Source organism: Pituophis catenifer, unplaced genomic scaffold, assembly GCF_029215685.1.
Source record: "Pituophis catenifer annectens isolate HBS135680 unplaced genomic scaffold, rPitCat1.0.hap2 SCAF_16, whole genome shotgun sequence".
Classification (NCBI taxonomy): Eukaryota; Metazoa; Chordata; class Lepidosauria; order Squamata; family Colubridae; genus Pituophis; species Pituophis catenifer.
This window is the reverse complement of record NW_027256896.1, coordinates 12,757,302-12,771,575: the sequence shown is the minus strand read 5'-3', so window position 1 is coordinate 12,771,575 and position 14,274 is coordinate 12,757,302. Positions and strand designations below refer to the sequence as shown.

The 14,274-nt window shown below is 44.5% G+C and overlaps 1 protein-coding gene across 2 annotated transcripts in view; it reads right to left on the bottom strand.

Moving 5' to 3' along the window:
- Positions 1-5,155: 5,155 nt before the first annotated feature.
- Positions 5,156-14,274, bottom strand: part of ERCC4 (ERCC excision repair 4, endonuclease catalytic subunit) — a 28,391-nt gene continuing 19,272 nt past the window's right edge. For both annotated transcript variants that reach the window (XM_070955136.1, XM_070955137.1), the window contains exons 9-11: positions 13,564-13,656; positions 9,016-9,128; positions 5,156-7,127 (exon numbers count right to left, since the gene is read on the bottom strand). In XM_070955136.1, the coding sequence (XP_070811237.1) occupies positions 6,394-7,127; positions 9,016-9,128; positions 13,564-13,656 (940 nt within the window). In that variant the 3' untranslated portion in view covers positions 5,156-6,393. The remainder of the gene's footprint in view (positions 7,128-9,015; positions 9,129-13,563; positions 13,657-14,274) is intronic.

Genomic DNA, 14,274 nt, shown 5'->3' with positions numbered 1-14,274 from the left:
TGCCCTCTGGAATCATCATCATCATCATCATCTCAAGAACAAGCCCTAGCCACAAATTGCATGAAGGCAAAAATTCAACATGTTACCACCAACAGCAAATGCCGCCTCTGTAATGAGAAAGATGAGACAGTCGGCCACCTGATCAGTGGGTGCAGCAAAATTTCACAAACCGACTACCTACAATGCCATGACCGCGTTGCTAAGATCATTCACTGGAAATTGTGCCAGAAGTTTGGATTTGAGTACAGCAAAAACCACTGGGAACATCAGGTTGAGAAAGTTTTAGAGAATGAGAAATTCAAGATCTTGTGGGACTTCAGGATTCAGACTTACAGGCACTTGGTCCACAACACACCTGACATAAGAATAGTTGAAAAGAAAAAAGTATGGTTCATTGACATTGCAATACCTGGTGATGCACGGATTGAAGATAAGCAGCAAGAAAAAATCACAAAGTACCGGGACTTGCAAATTGAAGTTGAGCGACTGTGGAAAAAGAAATCGTGTGTTGTCCCGATTGTAATTGGAGCCCTTGGAGCAATACCCAAAGGGCTACCCTGCCATTTAGAAATTCTAAATTTACTGGACTTGAACATTTTGACTTTACAAAAAACCACCTTATTCGGAACAGCTTACATCCTCCGACGATACCTTAACAGTTCCTAGGTCCTTGGTTAGGACTCGAGCTGCTGAGCTATTAACCAGCCTCAAAGGCTGTGAATCTCACTAAAGAATTAATAATAATAATAATAATAATAATAATAATAATAATAATAATAATAGTAATGAAGGAACCTTGCAGAGTGAAGCTGTTCTGGAGGGTGTGGCCACAGTAGAGAAAGCTCTTGATCTCTTTCTAATGATGTCTTCAGAAAGGATCAGGGAGATCATCTGTGATCCATTGTCAGCCACAGAAACTCCCACAATAACACTGAACTAGTCGTTCTACCAATGCAAATAACCCTGTATGTTGTCGCAAATAAAAATTGCACTCAAAACTGAGCTCCTGAATGAAAGATGGGGTAAAAATCAAACAAAATCGCTAAAATATACAAGGCAGGGAGATCTGGAAGCAATTTATTGACCTAGCTCTAGAAAAGTGGAAATATGCCATTGAGTGTTAGGATGTATTTCCAATTTCCTTTCTACTCCTGCCAAACAGAACTTTGCAACCACCACGAAGGTTAGAACTCCTTTTGTTCCGGAGTACTAATTGGAGAAAAATCTGAAGCAGCCCAATTTTATCTTCATGCCACGAAAGGCTCCAACGCCCAGTTTCTTCAAAGCAAAGGAAAGCGGGGTGAGGCCGGCTGCATTTCCCTTTTGGGGGCTGGCCAACTCATGCAACTTAAGCTAAAACCGTGCTAGAGTTCCTGGGATTTAGATTAATGGCCTGCACACATCGGTCGTTTAAGCCAAACCAGTGAAAAAGTCTTTTAGGCTACGTCACCCGCAGGGGTTCCTCCCAAATGTCACCAAGAGGATTGCCCTAGCCTGACAACAGAGATTCTACCAAAGCCGGCATCCTTTCTGTGTCGGTAATGTGAGATAATACCTGTTTCTAAGAGAATGACGCCTGGAAACTTTAGCTCAGGCGACTCCGCTTTAAATATAGAAACGGTTTGTTTGATTTGCAGACGGTACCCAGAATAAAGAATGAGGTAATTTTTTAAGTGGATGTCAAAGAGTCATCTGTTATTGATAATCACCAAACGGGGCACATTTTCACCCTTCAGTTTTTGAAAGACACGTCACTGACACCACATTAACTGACTCTTTGCCAAAAGACGGGCTTAAAATAACATAGTTATCAGCCATACATTTTTTCCTTTAAGGTTCTTCTTCCTGTAGATTTCGTACAGCCCTGCTTGTTTCTGCAGAGCGTACCCACAAATAGGAGCAGACATGGTGGAGCTGCAACTCAGTGTTACATGAAGATCCCTTATTCGTTTTCATCCTCCTCTAGTAATCTGTCTGTTGTGGTCCGCCCGCAGCCTGCGAAGCTGGCAGTGTAGTCAGACAGCGATGAGGCTGAGGAAGAACCTGAGCCAGTCCTGGAGGCTGGGGAAGGACCGGATGAGGGCTTTGCGTCGGAGGCAGAGATGGGGCCAGGGCCATCGGGGAGTGAGGTGCGAACTTCGGAGCCTCCAGAGGCTGACAGTAGAGAGGAAGAGAAACAGGAGGAGCCTGTTCCTAGTGCACGTATGAGAAGAGCTGCCAGAAGGCAAGAGCAGCTAAAGCAAAAAGGACGACTCGGGAGTAGGGCCAAGAGATGATTGGCCCCTTCTATAAGGCTTAAAACAGACCAGCAACGGCTCTTGGGCTCTTTGCCGGAAAACAACGTTGATAGATTGGTTTCTTGTCTTGCTGCACTTATCTCTGGTCGGCGTCTTCTGCTTCTGAACTTTTGCCAAGAGAAGCCGTTGAGTTTGCTTAATTATACCCAGGTTGGTGATTAGACTGAAGAATTTGTGTTATGAAGACTTTGTTTTTATTTAGTTTGGACTACGCTGAGAATGAGTTAATTCTCAGCTGTTCTAATAAAGTCTGTTTGTTTTGGAACTGTTTGCGTCTAATACTACCTACTTGGGCCTGGGTCACAACACTGTCAGGGCTAAACATGCTTAATGCTCCTTTGGCTGTTCCAGTGTCTACTATTGAATTTTTAACCCAATGTATTTTTATACTTTTGCAGATTCCCAGGTTTCCATGCGGATGAACGTAGCTTGTCTATGAATACATAGTACACGCTGGCTTTGTAAGTGTTGTGGCCTGCACTGTTCAGATTCGGACAGTGAGGAGGTTGGGGAGGAACATGGGCCAGTCCTGGAGTCTGGGGAAGGCTCTGATGAGGGCTCTGCATCGGAGGCAGAGAGGGAGACAGGGCCGTATGCCAGTTATCAGCTGCCTTCGGAGTCAGACATCAGTGAGGCAAACGAACAGCTGGAGCTTGTTTCCAGTGTGCGCATGCGCAGAGCTGCCAGACGAAGGGAACATCTAAGGAACAAGGGTCGACTTGGGAGTAAGGCCACAGGTGGACGATGAATGGCCCCTCCCAGAGGGAATAAAAGAGGAGTGAAAGGGGAGGGGAGTTTGCAGGAGACAATTAGTTTGTGTAATTGGTTTGTGACTCTCCGTGACTCCTTGCCAACTTTTGAAGATATTGGTCTGGCAGCTTTCCAAGCCAGATAAGGTCTGTGACTGTAAATTCACCCTTGAAAGACTTTGCTGGATGTGAATGAGAGGAATTCACAGTAATTTAATAAAAATGGGTTTTTGTCGGGACAAGGAGTCTGCTTCGTGGTTTGGGGAAGCCTAGATCAGAACAGTAGGGCTTAATACTCACCAATAGATTTCTGGTCAGGATAGAATACAAATCTGCATACAAGTCGAAGAATTTGAATTCAAACATATGGCTTGAGAATGCCTTTTGGAAGATGGGTTTTAATCAAGCTAATATTTGGTCTGGTGATAAAAGCATCAGACTAGAAACAAGGGAGTTCTAGACCCATAAAAGCCAATTGGGTAACTAGGGCCAGTCCCTCTCTTTCATTCGACCCACCTCACAGGGTTGTTGTAAAGAAAATAGGAGGAAGGAAGGAGTATTAGATATGTTTGTCACCTTGAATTATTTCCAAACGGAGCAGAAATTAACTTCTTTCCGATAGTGAATTTTCTTTTAATGCAAGTACAAAAACAGTTTTAATCACCCAGATTCTAATATTTTGTAGGACACTTGAAAACGGTAGGTATCATTACAGAATCATATAAAAATCCAAATTCTGTTACCCAAATGACTCATCCTCTCCACAGCAGACTAATCCTTGAATCCCAGATTTGCATTTCTGTGATTTCTACAAAAAAGCCGAACGCATCCCACCGCAGTGTGAAATATTTGGAAAACAAAATCTTCCATCTGCCTTATCATCGAGATTTAAAAACATGCCCTGATTGGGCTCATGGGCAATTTTTAGGCCTTTCACATACCGCACTGTCTATTAAGAACAAAGAAGTATGGCCATTCTCGTTTATATTTATTTATTTACAGTTTCCCCCCCCCCCAGGGCTGTAATAGAAAAGTCATTCCTATTCAGTTTCCAAAAACACAAAATGACTGACATAATACTTCCCCCTTCAGAGAGGTTTGGTAGTCGGAAAAATGGGGGAAAGCATTGTGCCTATTTTATAGAAGACAATTTCTACCTGAAGTGTAATAAAAAGACAATGCTCTTTCAGCCCAAAAGAGCTCTTTGTTTAACGGCTGCACGGCTCAAATCTGATTTCTAGATAAATAACTTTAAAAAGGCGAGCATCTGATGGTACTCCCTTACTAGCAAGGAATCTGAGCAATTATCTGGACAGTGCATAAAAAACTTTCTCCCCTTAATGATGACACGGACTGTATTTCTGTTTCAATTTGAGTAATTATTTCTAGTCATACATTAACACCGTTTCTCAATCACGGCAGCTTTAAGAGGGATGGACTTCAACTCCCAGAATTCCCCAGGCAACAAGGCTGGGGAATTCTGGGAGTTGAAGTCCACCTATCTTAAAGCTGCTACGATTGAGAAACACTGAGTAAACATAGCTGTATATGTCACGCAAATAACTGAATTCATTTTTAGCAATGCATTAAGGGGAATCCATTTGGATCTACTCCCCCCCAGGAATGGTTATTTATCTGCCAGCAATTTCTCTCCTCTTGGAAATTCATCTGTTTTACCATTTCAAGTTGATTAAACATAAATGGAACGCACCTAAAGCATGGATTAAAAATTCTTAGATTTGGCTAGCAAAAATGATAAGTAAGTTGATAAGTATGCTATGATCCTGGAAAGATCAAGAATTAGAGCCTCAATTCTTTCATGGCATATATGTGAAATTAAATAAATCTGCATACATTTGCCTGTAATAAAAATAGTTGCAGTGCAAAGAAAGGCAATACAGTATTAAGTTTATAAATAAGTTCAGGCGCCATCTTAAAATACACTTACTTTCTCCTGCATGACAGCTTATAAAATGCCTCTTCTAAGATAGAAAAATTTCCCTTTTTACAGTTTCTATAAACATGAACATGAAGAGAAATAGTATTAAAAAAAATCTGATCAATAAGGCTGTGCTGTATTTTATGGATTAAAACTTTGGATCGTTAAAACTTTGGATCGATCTGCGTAATTAATTCAATATTTTTAAAGCACCCTTGTGAGGCTCACAACAGCTGCCAGCAGCCATAAAAGAGATTATAGGCAATCCAAATCAGTAGCAATGCATAAAAAGACCGAAATATCTGCAATTTTCCCGTTTTTTTATCCAAAGCATCGATTAAACAAAAATGAAACCTACTTCTTTAAGAGCTGTTTTAAACTACTAAAGGGCACTTGTGATATCCTAGGTATAGCTAAATGGCATTTTGAAAGAATTTAAAGTCCTTTAAGTCAATATTTATAAAATGTGCATTTATGTTTAAAAAAAAACCCCCAAAAACTTGGATGAATCCCCAAAAGGAGCAGGAGCTGAAATCTACTAATAGATCTTCCTCCCACCTCTTTTCAAACAAACGCGGAGTGCGAAATGCAGCTGTTTCTTTAAACAATAATCCTATGGCAGTTTCGTGTTATATAACGTCCAAAGTTAAGCAAGCAAGGGGAGGGGGAAAAAAAACTGAAAAAAGTAAAGTGTGACCAAAAAGTCTGACAAAACAAAACAAAACAAAAAGATTAGGAATGAATTTAGTGTAGGTATTATGCCCAAAACGATCTGCTCGTTTTAGAACGCTTCCTGTAAAACAGGTTATGCAACGATGGCTACTTTACGACCCGTGGACTTCAACTCCCAAAATTCCTGCTGGCTCAGGAATTCTAACACTTGATGTCCACAGGTCAGAAATTCTGGGAATTGATCTTCACAGGTCATAAAGTGGTCACGGTTGCACATTCCTGCTTTAAAGCTTGTAAAAGAACCAAGGGAAAAAAATGTGGCATCTGGAAGAGAGGAGTGTTAAAATTTGCAAATTCCTTGCAGGTTTTCACACATACACATACACACCCCTGTAGGCACCTTTATCCAATGCTTCCTGGAGCCAGGCACGGTTCAGAAGCTACCATCGCCTTCTGCAAAAGCTTGTGGCCAAAGGAGAAACTGCAACTCCTCATGTTAAAAATAAACTCGGGGGGGTAGACAGCTTGGCACACCCAAGAAAAACTTGGTGAAGGAACTTCGTGATATCCGGGAGCGTTTGGCGGATCAGAAAAGGACATCTGGACCAGTCGAATTACCGTTGTCTCCTGTTGTAAACTGGCCCAGTTTAAAGAGACTGGACATGCACAGGTCATTTCCTATGTGACACTCCCCATGAAACACGGAGCCTTCGGAAGCCCCGGGGGTGACGCGCCATCACCTCTTCGTTTTCCCTTGAGAAACGGCCTCCGTCAAAGGCAGATGGATGAACTCGTAGAGCTGCTTGGCATTGGCAGCGTTGCCCAGAAGTTCGGCCAACTTCTCTTGAGAAAAAGAGATCAGTTCTGCGATACTCTCGACGTGATTCATTACGGCCTGGCAGTTTTTCGAATTGATTCCAGGCATTTTTAGCAAGAAATCTTGAGGCCCGGGGTTGTATTTGTCCCGTTCGGGGAGGGTTTCAGAATCGGCCGTGATGGCCAAAGCCGCCGTTGCGTCAGGCTGAGGCCTGTTCTGTTTCAATTCTTCGAACACTTCGGCCGTGGCGTGCGGAGAAGGGCACCACAGGAGCCGGAGGCGCGGGAAGTGAAGCGTCAGGAGGGCGAGCTTGGAGATCACGTCGTTGCTGGAGATCTCTTGGTACAGAGAAGCCCGGGGAGTGAGAGAAAAGGGTTTGCTGGCGTCAAACTCAATGAGCAGGACAGGCCGTTGATAGTAGCGAGACATGGAGACGCACTGAGTGTACAACCTGCCATTATTGAGGGAGCCGATGAGGTCGCTGGTGCTCTTGCGCTCCACGCAGATGTCCGGGGTGAGAATGTAATCCCCGACTTCTAACGTCACGGGCTCGATGTCGATGCCCCGCCGATGAATCAAAGAGGGAAGCTCGCTGCGAAATTCACGCATGTCCACCACGATCCTGTGCTGCACAGCCTTCTGGTGTTGGCCACCTAAGGAAAGTTGTGAGAGATGGAGGTCATTTCATATGAATTAACAACATTCCCAGTTGCAATGGATGGCTGTGAACGTTGGACCTTAAGGAAGGCTGAGCGCCAAAGAATTGAGGCCTTTGAACTCTGGTGCTGGAGAAGACTCCTGCGAGTCCCTTGGACTGCAAGGCGATCCAACCGGTCAGTCCTAGAGGAGATCAACCCTGATGGCTCTTTAGAAGGCCAGATCCTGAAGAGGAAACTCAAATACTTTGGCCATCTAATGAGAAGGAAGGACTCCCTGGAGAAGAGCCTAATGCTGGGAACGATGGAGGGCAAAAGAAGAAGGGGACGGCAGAGAATGAGATGGCTGGATGGAGTTACTGAAGCAGTTGGTGTGGACTTAAATGGACTCCAGAGGATGGTAGAGGACAGGAAGGCCTGGAGGAACGTTATCCATGGGGTCGCGATGAGTTGGACACGACTTCACAACCAACAACAACAACAGGGAACTTGGCCCTAGCCTGAGCACTAACGGATTGTCTAGTTGCAGGATGGGAAGTGGCTGTGAATTTGCCTTGCATCCTAAGACATCCCAGTTTAAGCTTAAGGATGAAGATATTCCAAAGATGAAAAGCCAAACTGTAGGTAGTCCTTGACTTATGACTAGAATTTCCATTGCTAAGCAAGGCTGCTGTAAAGTTACGCCTGGTTTTGATACTTTTTTTTACCACTGTTAAGCAAATCACCATAGCTGTGAAGTGACTCATGAGGGCATTAATTAAATTTATTTCCCCATTTCCTTGTTGGAAGCCAGCTGGGAAGATCGGAAATGGTGATCACATGAAACCAGGAGACCCCGAGTTCTGGTTCTGCCTTGGCCAGCCACTTTCTGTCAGCCCTAGGAAGGAGGCAATGGCAAACCACTTCTGAAAGACCTTGCCAAGAAAACTGCAGGGACTTGTCCTGAAAATCAGACACAGTTGAATGGAAGGAAAACAAATTGCTAGTTTACAGCAGTCATGCATATTTAGGGTGCCAGCTAGCACTACCCAGGGTGAACCCTTAAAAATGGAATTGTTAATCAATCCATGTACAAATCAAAGCTATCTTAAGCGATGTGGAACATTCACACAACCTGTCTTGCCCCCATTGGAGTCTGACTCAGAGATGGAAGACGAACAGCTGACAGAGAGCGAGAGAGTGGCTCCGTTGGCTGTGGAGGAAACTGGGGAAGGGCAAAGTCAGGCTGGGCAGAGCAGAGGAGAGTTAGAACAAGGGAGAGGGGGTTCAGATGAAGACCAAGGCCCACCCCTTCCTCATCCTAGGGCACGCAGGGAAGAACGGAGAAGAGAGCAACGTGGGTTGCGTGGCTTACGAGGGACGAAAGGGGCCCGATTTCCTTCACAAGGCACACCTGGGGATGGAGTTTAAAGGAGAGGCAAATGGGAGGGGCAGTTGTCGGGAACAAACACTGAGTTCATCTCGTGTTAACTGCTTTCTCTGAGTTCCTGGCGTCCTCCCAACTGGATTGATTTACTGCGTGCTACTTCAGTTCTGGAACTCCTTATCTTGCTTGCCCTGCCGAATTAATTACCTTATCTTGCCTTGTTGGATTTATAGTTGGAAGCTTTTTCTGCTTAGAACAAGTGGACTGGAGCATTTCTAGCCAAAGACTGTTACAGGTTTATTGGAGAGCTTTTCTCCAGACCGGAGAGTAAAAGGGATGTTGGGGGCAAAGTTGGAGCTAATAAAGGGACTCAGAATTCTTCTCTGGTTGTGTTGCCTTTGTGCCACACCCCGGGTCATCACACAACCATTTCATGAATCAATGTGAATCCAGCCCCCCAAAAAGGGACAGAGACTGAGACACGGTCTTAAAAAGAGTTGCAGAGAGCCCCAAACAGACCTGCTTTGCGTGTGTCAATCGAAACGGTGGCTGCCGTGGAATCTCTTGCTAAATCCAAATTGGTTTCATCCCGCCCTTCTCTTTCTTCCGGAATTACCATGCCAGCCTTCTCTCTGAAAGGAAGGAGAGAAAAAGGATGCATGAGTACTACTTAACATTTAAGCTCTAAAACTGTCCAGCTCGAATGTAGGGGGAGAAAAAAAATCCACTCTAGAGCCATCAACATGTTTTAATTCTTGAGTTGGTGATAAGATAGGCAGCTATAGAAATGTTTTAATGCATAAATAAATGAAATTCCTCCCGTGGCCACAAGGCATGGCCACTGAGTGCTCTGCCTGGAGATGATGGACGGTGTTATTATCTATCAAACTGTATCTGACGGGGGAAGGTCCGGCTTGTAACTCACCACTAGCTGGGAAATACACGAGGATGAATGGAAATAGTTTTAATTTACTAACTTCTATTTCTGCAGGGCAGAAACTGGGGCAATTAAATATAGGTAGTCCTTGACTTACAACCATTCGTTTGGTGACTGTTTGAAGCACAGCACTGAAAAAAAGTGACATAGGCCTTTTTTTCCCCCATGCTTACGACTGTTGCAGCATCCCCATGATCACGTGATCGAAATTTGGATGCTTGGCAACTGTCTCGTATTTATGACCGTTCCAATGTCCCCGAGTCACATGATCTCATTTTGCATCCTTCTGACAATGAAAGTCAATGGGGAAGCACTCTCTCTCTCTCTCTTCCTCCCTCCTTCTCTCTCTCTCCAAGTCATCCTTTCCTTTATCTATCCATCTGCTATCTATCCATCCATTCATCCCTCTATCCATCCATCCCTCTATCTATCCATCCCTCTATCCATCCTCTATCTATCCATCCATCTATCCATCTATCCCTCTATCCATCCATCCATCCATCCATCCCTCTATCTATCCTTCCTCTATCCATCCCTCTATCCATCCATCCCTCTATCCATCCATCCATCCATCTATCCATCCCTCTATCTATCCATCCCTCTATCCATCTATCTGCTCTCGGTCTGTCTGTCTGTCTGTCCGTCCGTCCTTCCATCCATCCATCCCTCTATCTATCCATCCCTTTATCTATCCATCCCTCTATCTATCCATCCATCCATCCCTCTATCTATCCATCCCTCTATCTATCTATGGATCCATCCATCCCTCTATCTAACCATCCCTCTATCCATCTATCTGCTGGCTGTCCATCCATCCATCCATCCACCCATATCTAGCTACTTACCCTGTTTCCCCAAAAATAAGACATACTCTGATAATAAGGCCAATTGGGCTTTTGAGCGCATGCGCTAAAATAAGCCCCCCCTGAAGATAATCCCTCCCCAAAAATATTTAAACACATGTGTAGCCGGTCCCCGCCATTTCCTCTGGTTAGGGTTAGGGAGACAGAGCTGGAAATCAGGTAAGATGGGAAGAGGAGCCCCGTCTTGCTCCACGCACCCCAAAATAATAAGACCTCCCCAAAAATAAGGCCAAGCGCTTATTTCGGGGTTCAAAAAATATAAGACAGGGTCTTATTTTTGGGGAAACATGATACCTATCAAATTTATTTGCCACCCATCTCTTATCCAATGACTTGTCCTCTTTTTCCATTACAGAGCGCTGGATTAAAACTGGAAAGGCTCAAATCCCTTTGGTTGCCTTTCGATCGTTTATCATTCTCTCCACCCAACATTCACACAGAGAGGGAGAAACCATACACCACTTCATCACCAAGGAGAAGATACTAACACACGCCTGCCTGCCTCCCACGCCTGTCGCAGATAAAGGGATGGGAGCGAATTCACCAAGACTCCCTCTGCCTGCTTCCTCTCTCACATGTTATATAATTCATTGCCCATCCTCTCCATCATTTTACGTAAGTTTGCTACCTTGGAAACATGGAAAGGGAAGAGGACGACAAGGGCTGCATAGCAACAGAAAAGCTCTAGCAGTCTTCCAAATGGGTAGAAATCTTTTTGGGGAGTTCTCGCAGAGAATGGCATTTATAGGAATTGGCATTAAAACCTGGCCAATTTTAGAGGAGAAAGAGGTGGAAAAAATGACTCAGGCTCTGCCAGCCCTCCGAGGTAGACCAGTCTAGGAAACTATACCGATTGTGTTGACCTAAAGACTTGGCTCTGAGAATTGGCCCGGGGACCCCAATGTGGGGAGTTTGACCCTGGAGGTGGCTGCTAGATTGACAGCAGTCTCCATGTCCCCCACCCCTTACTCGCTGCTCCCAACTCGGCCATCTTAGCTTTTTTTTACTAATCATACTGCTGTACTTCCTTTTTCTTTTTCATTTTCCTTTCATGTTCTTTAAACTTTGGAATTAGAATTCAGAATTCAGAATAAAACAGAGCTGGAAGGGACCTTGGAAGTCTTCTAGTCCAGCCCTCTGCTCAAGCAGAACCTATAAGTTCCCTTTTATTTCTTCACTGGTTGAAGGTTCTGAGCTGCCTCAAGTTTTGCCCCACTTTACGGCCTTTCTTGCCATCGTCGCTAAGCGAAACTCTGCTGTTGTTAAGTAAGTCACACGGTTGTTAAGTGAATCTGGCTTCCCCCTCGTTGACCTTGCTTGTCAGAAGGTCACAAAAGGGGATCCCGGGAGACACTGCAACCATCATAAATAGGAGTGTCAGTTGCCAAGCATCTGAATTTTGGGGAGGGAATGCCGCAATGGTCATAAGTGTGAAAAATCGCCATGTCACTTTTTTCAGTGTCACTGTAACTTCGAAATGGTCACTAATCGAACTGCTGTAAGGCGAGGACTACCTGTAATAATAACATCTGCCTATTCCAGGTCCTTGGAAAAGACTCGACAGGTAGACAAAAATGCCCAAATCCATCCTGAACATCTGGTGGACTATAGAACCGTAATTCTACAGGTAGTCCTCGATTTACGACCACAATCGAGCCCCAAATTTCTGTTGTTAAGTGACACATTTCTTCAGTGAGTTTGGCCCCATTTTACGACCGTCCTTGCCATGGTTGTTAAGTGAATTGCTGCAGTTGATAAGTTACTGACCCGGTTGTTAAGTGAAACCGGCTACCCTCTTGACTTTGCTTGTTGGGAGGTCGCAAAACAAAAAAAAAGGGGGGGGAGGGGAGGGTGTCACATGATCTTGGGACACTGCAACGGTCATAAATATGAACCAGTTTTGCCAAGCCTCTGAATTTTGATCGCGTGACCCGAGGGGGTTGCTGCAAAGGTCGCCGTTCTGAAAAACAGTCCGAAGTCACTTTTTTTTCCAGTGCCGCCGTAACTTTGAACGGTCACTAAACGAAGGGCTGCAAGTCGAGGACTACCTGTATCGGGTTGAATCTTTGGGGCAAAATTCTCTCCTGTTGTACGCTGGAGTGATGGGGTCTCAAGGGACTTGTGATGAACTGAAGCCACACCACTGTTCGGCACGGCTCAAAGTGCCCCACAGCCAGTGGTGAAATCCCAATTTTTTTTACTACTGGTTCTGTGGGCGTGGCTTGGTGGGCGTGGCAGGGGAAGGATACTGCAAAATCCCCATTCCCTCCCCACTCCTGGGGGAAGGATGCTGCAAAATCTCCATTTCCTCCCCACTCCTGGGGGAAGGATATTGCAAAATCTCCACTCTGGGACCAGCCAGAGGTGGCATTTGCTGGTTCTCCGAACTGCTCAAAATTTCCACTACCGGTTCTCCAGAACCTGCTGGATTTCACCCCTGCTCACAGCTCATTGTTGCTGACACAATATAAAGTACTAGCTGGACGCTTGTGCTTCGCTATGAAACTATGTGCTCAGGCTTGATAAATTGACACTTAAAGCCTGGAACTGTAGAATGTAGAATGTGTAAGTCCGTAGCATCAGAGTGTAATAATAATAATAATAATAATTTTATTTCTATACCGCCCTTCTCCCGAAGGACTCAGGGCGGTGTACAGCCTATTTAAAAACACAGAACAAAACAACAATAAAATCATTAAATAATTAGGCTCCAATTAAAATCCCAGAAATTTAAAATACCCCAATTTAAAAACGTTATGTTAATAGCCCGGTCTGGCGGAACAACAGGGTCTTCAGAGCGCAGCGAAACACCCGGAGGTCGGAGATCTTACGTATTTCCGGGGGCAGTTCATTCCACAAGGCTGGGGCTCCCACAGAGAAGGCCCTCCCCCTGGGTGTCGCCAGCCGACATAACTTGGCCGATGGTACCCTGAGGAGACCCTCTCTGTGGGAGCGGACTGGTGTGTTAATATAAGGCAACTGGCAGTTGGAACAGAGGGGGAGGAGAAGTAGAATGTCCCAGCCCGCAGGCCGGATGAGTCACGTGCAAATCATGCCCACACCTGGTGTAGTGAAGGAGTAGCATCAGAGCATGTTAATATAAGCATCAGACTGTGTTAATATAAGGCAACTGGCAGTTGGGACAGAGTTCCTTTCAGGTGGGGAGGGTATATATATACATACATACATACATACATACATACATACATACATACATATATATATATATTAATGCATTCTAAAGGCAAAGTCCAAGAGGCCTTTTACCGAATTAGTTTTTCAAAAGCTTCCTTCTCTTTCCTTAGCATGGTAAGGTAGCGCTGTTCTTCCGTTGACCCTCCGTAGATCAGGAAATAAACCCTGCAAGGCAAGACAAGAAAATTTTTCAAATCCAAAAAGTGCCGGTTAGATGGCTAAACACACTCCATCCTGGCTTGCAAAATAAGCCACGATGGCCGAGGCATATTCATAATGCTAAACCATTCATCGTGTCTTATGTATTACAACACCAAAGTCTACTAAATGAACATCAGCTTAATGCGAATCCAGATCATCTGTTTCCTCTAGGTTTCCTGAAGATTAAAATAAAAAATAAATACGGCCTCAATAGCACCTTCTTAATTCTCCACAGGTGTGTCATAATCTCCTTGCCTTGGGCCAGCCAGCCCTGGGTTCTCTAAGCCTCTGAGCAACAAGCGAGTTTTCCGCTTTAATAAGAATTAAGATTAAGGCTCTCCTAATTAATAAGAATTAAACCCTGTGATTCATTGTGTGTAGGCAGGAGAGGCTGGGATCCGATTTCACAACCTACACGTCCTTCCTCGTTATAAGACCCTGAGTAAATACTGCAAAATGACTGTAGGCATGTACTCATTTCGCCAGGCCAAATCCAGTTGGGTCTATTTAAAAAAGAAAGAAAGAAAGAAAGAAAGAAAGAAAGAAAGAAAGAAAGAAGGAAGGAAGGAAGGAAGGAAGGAA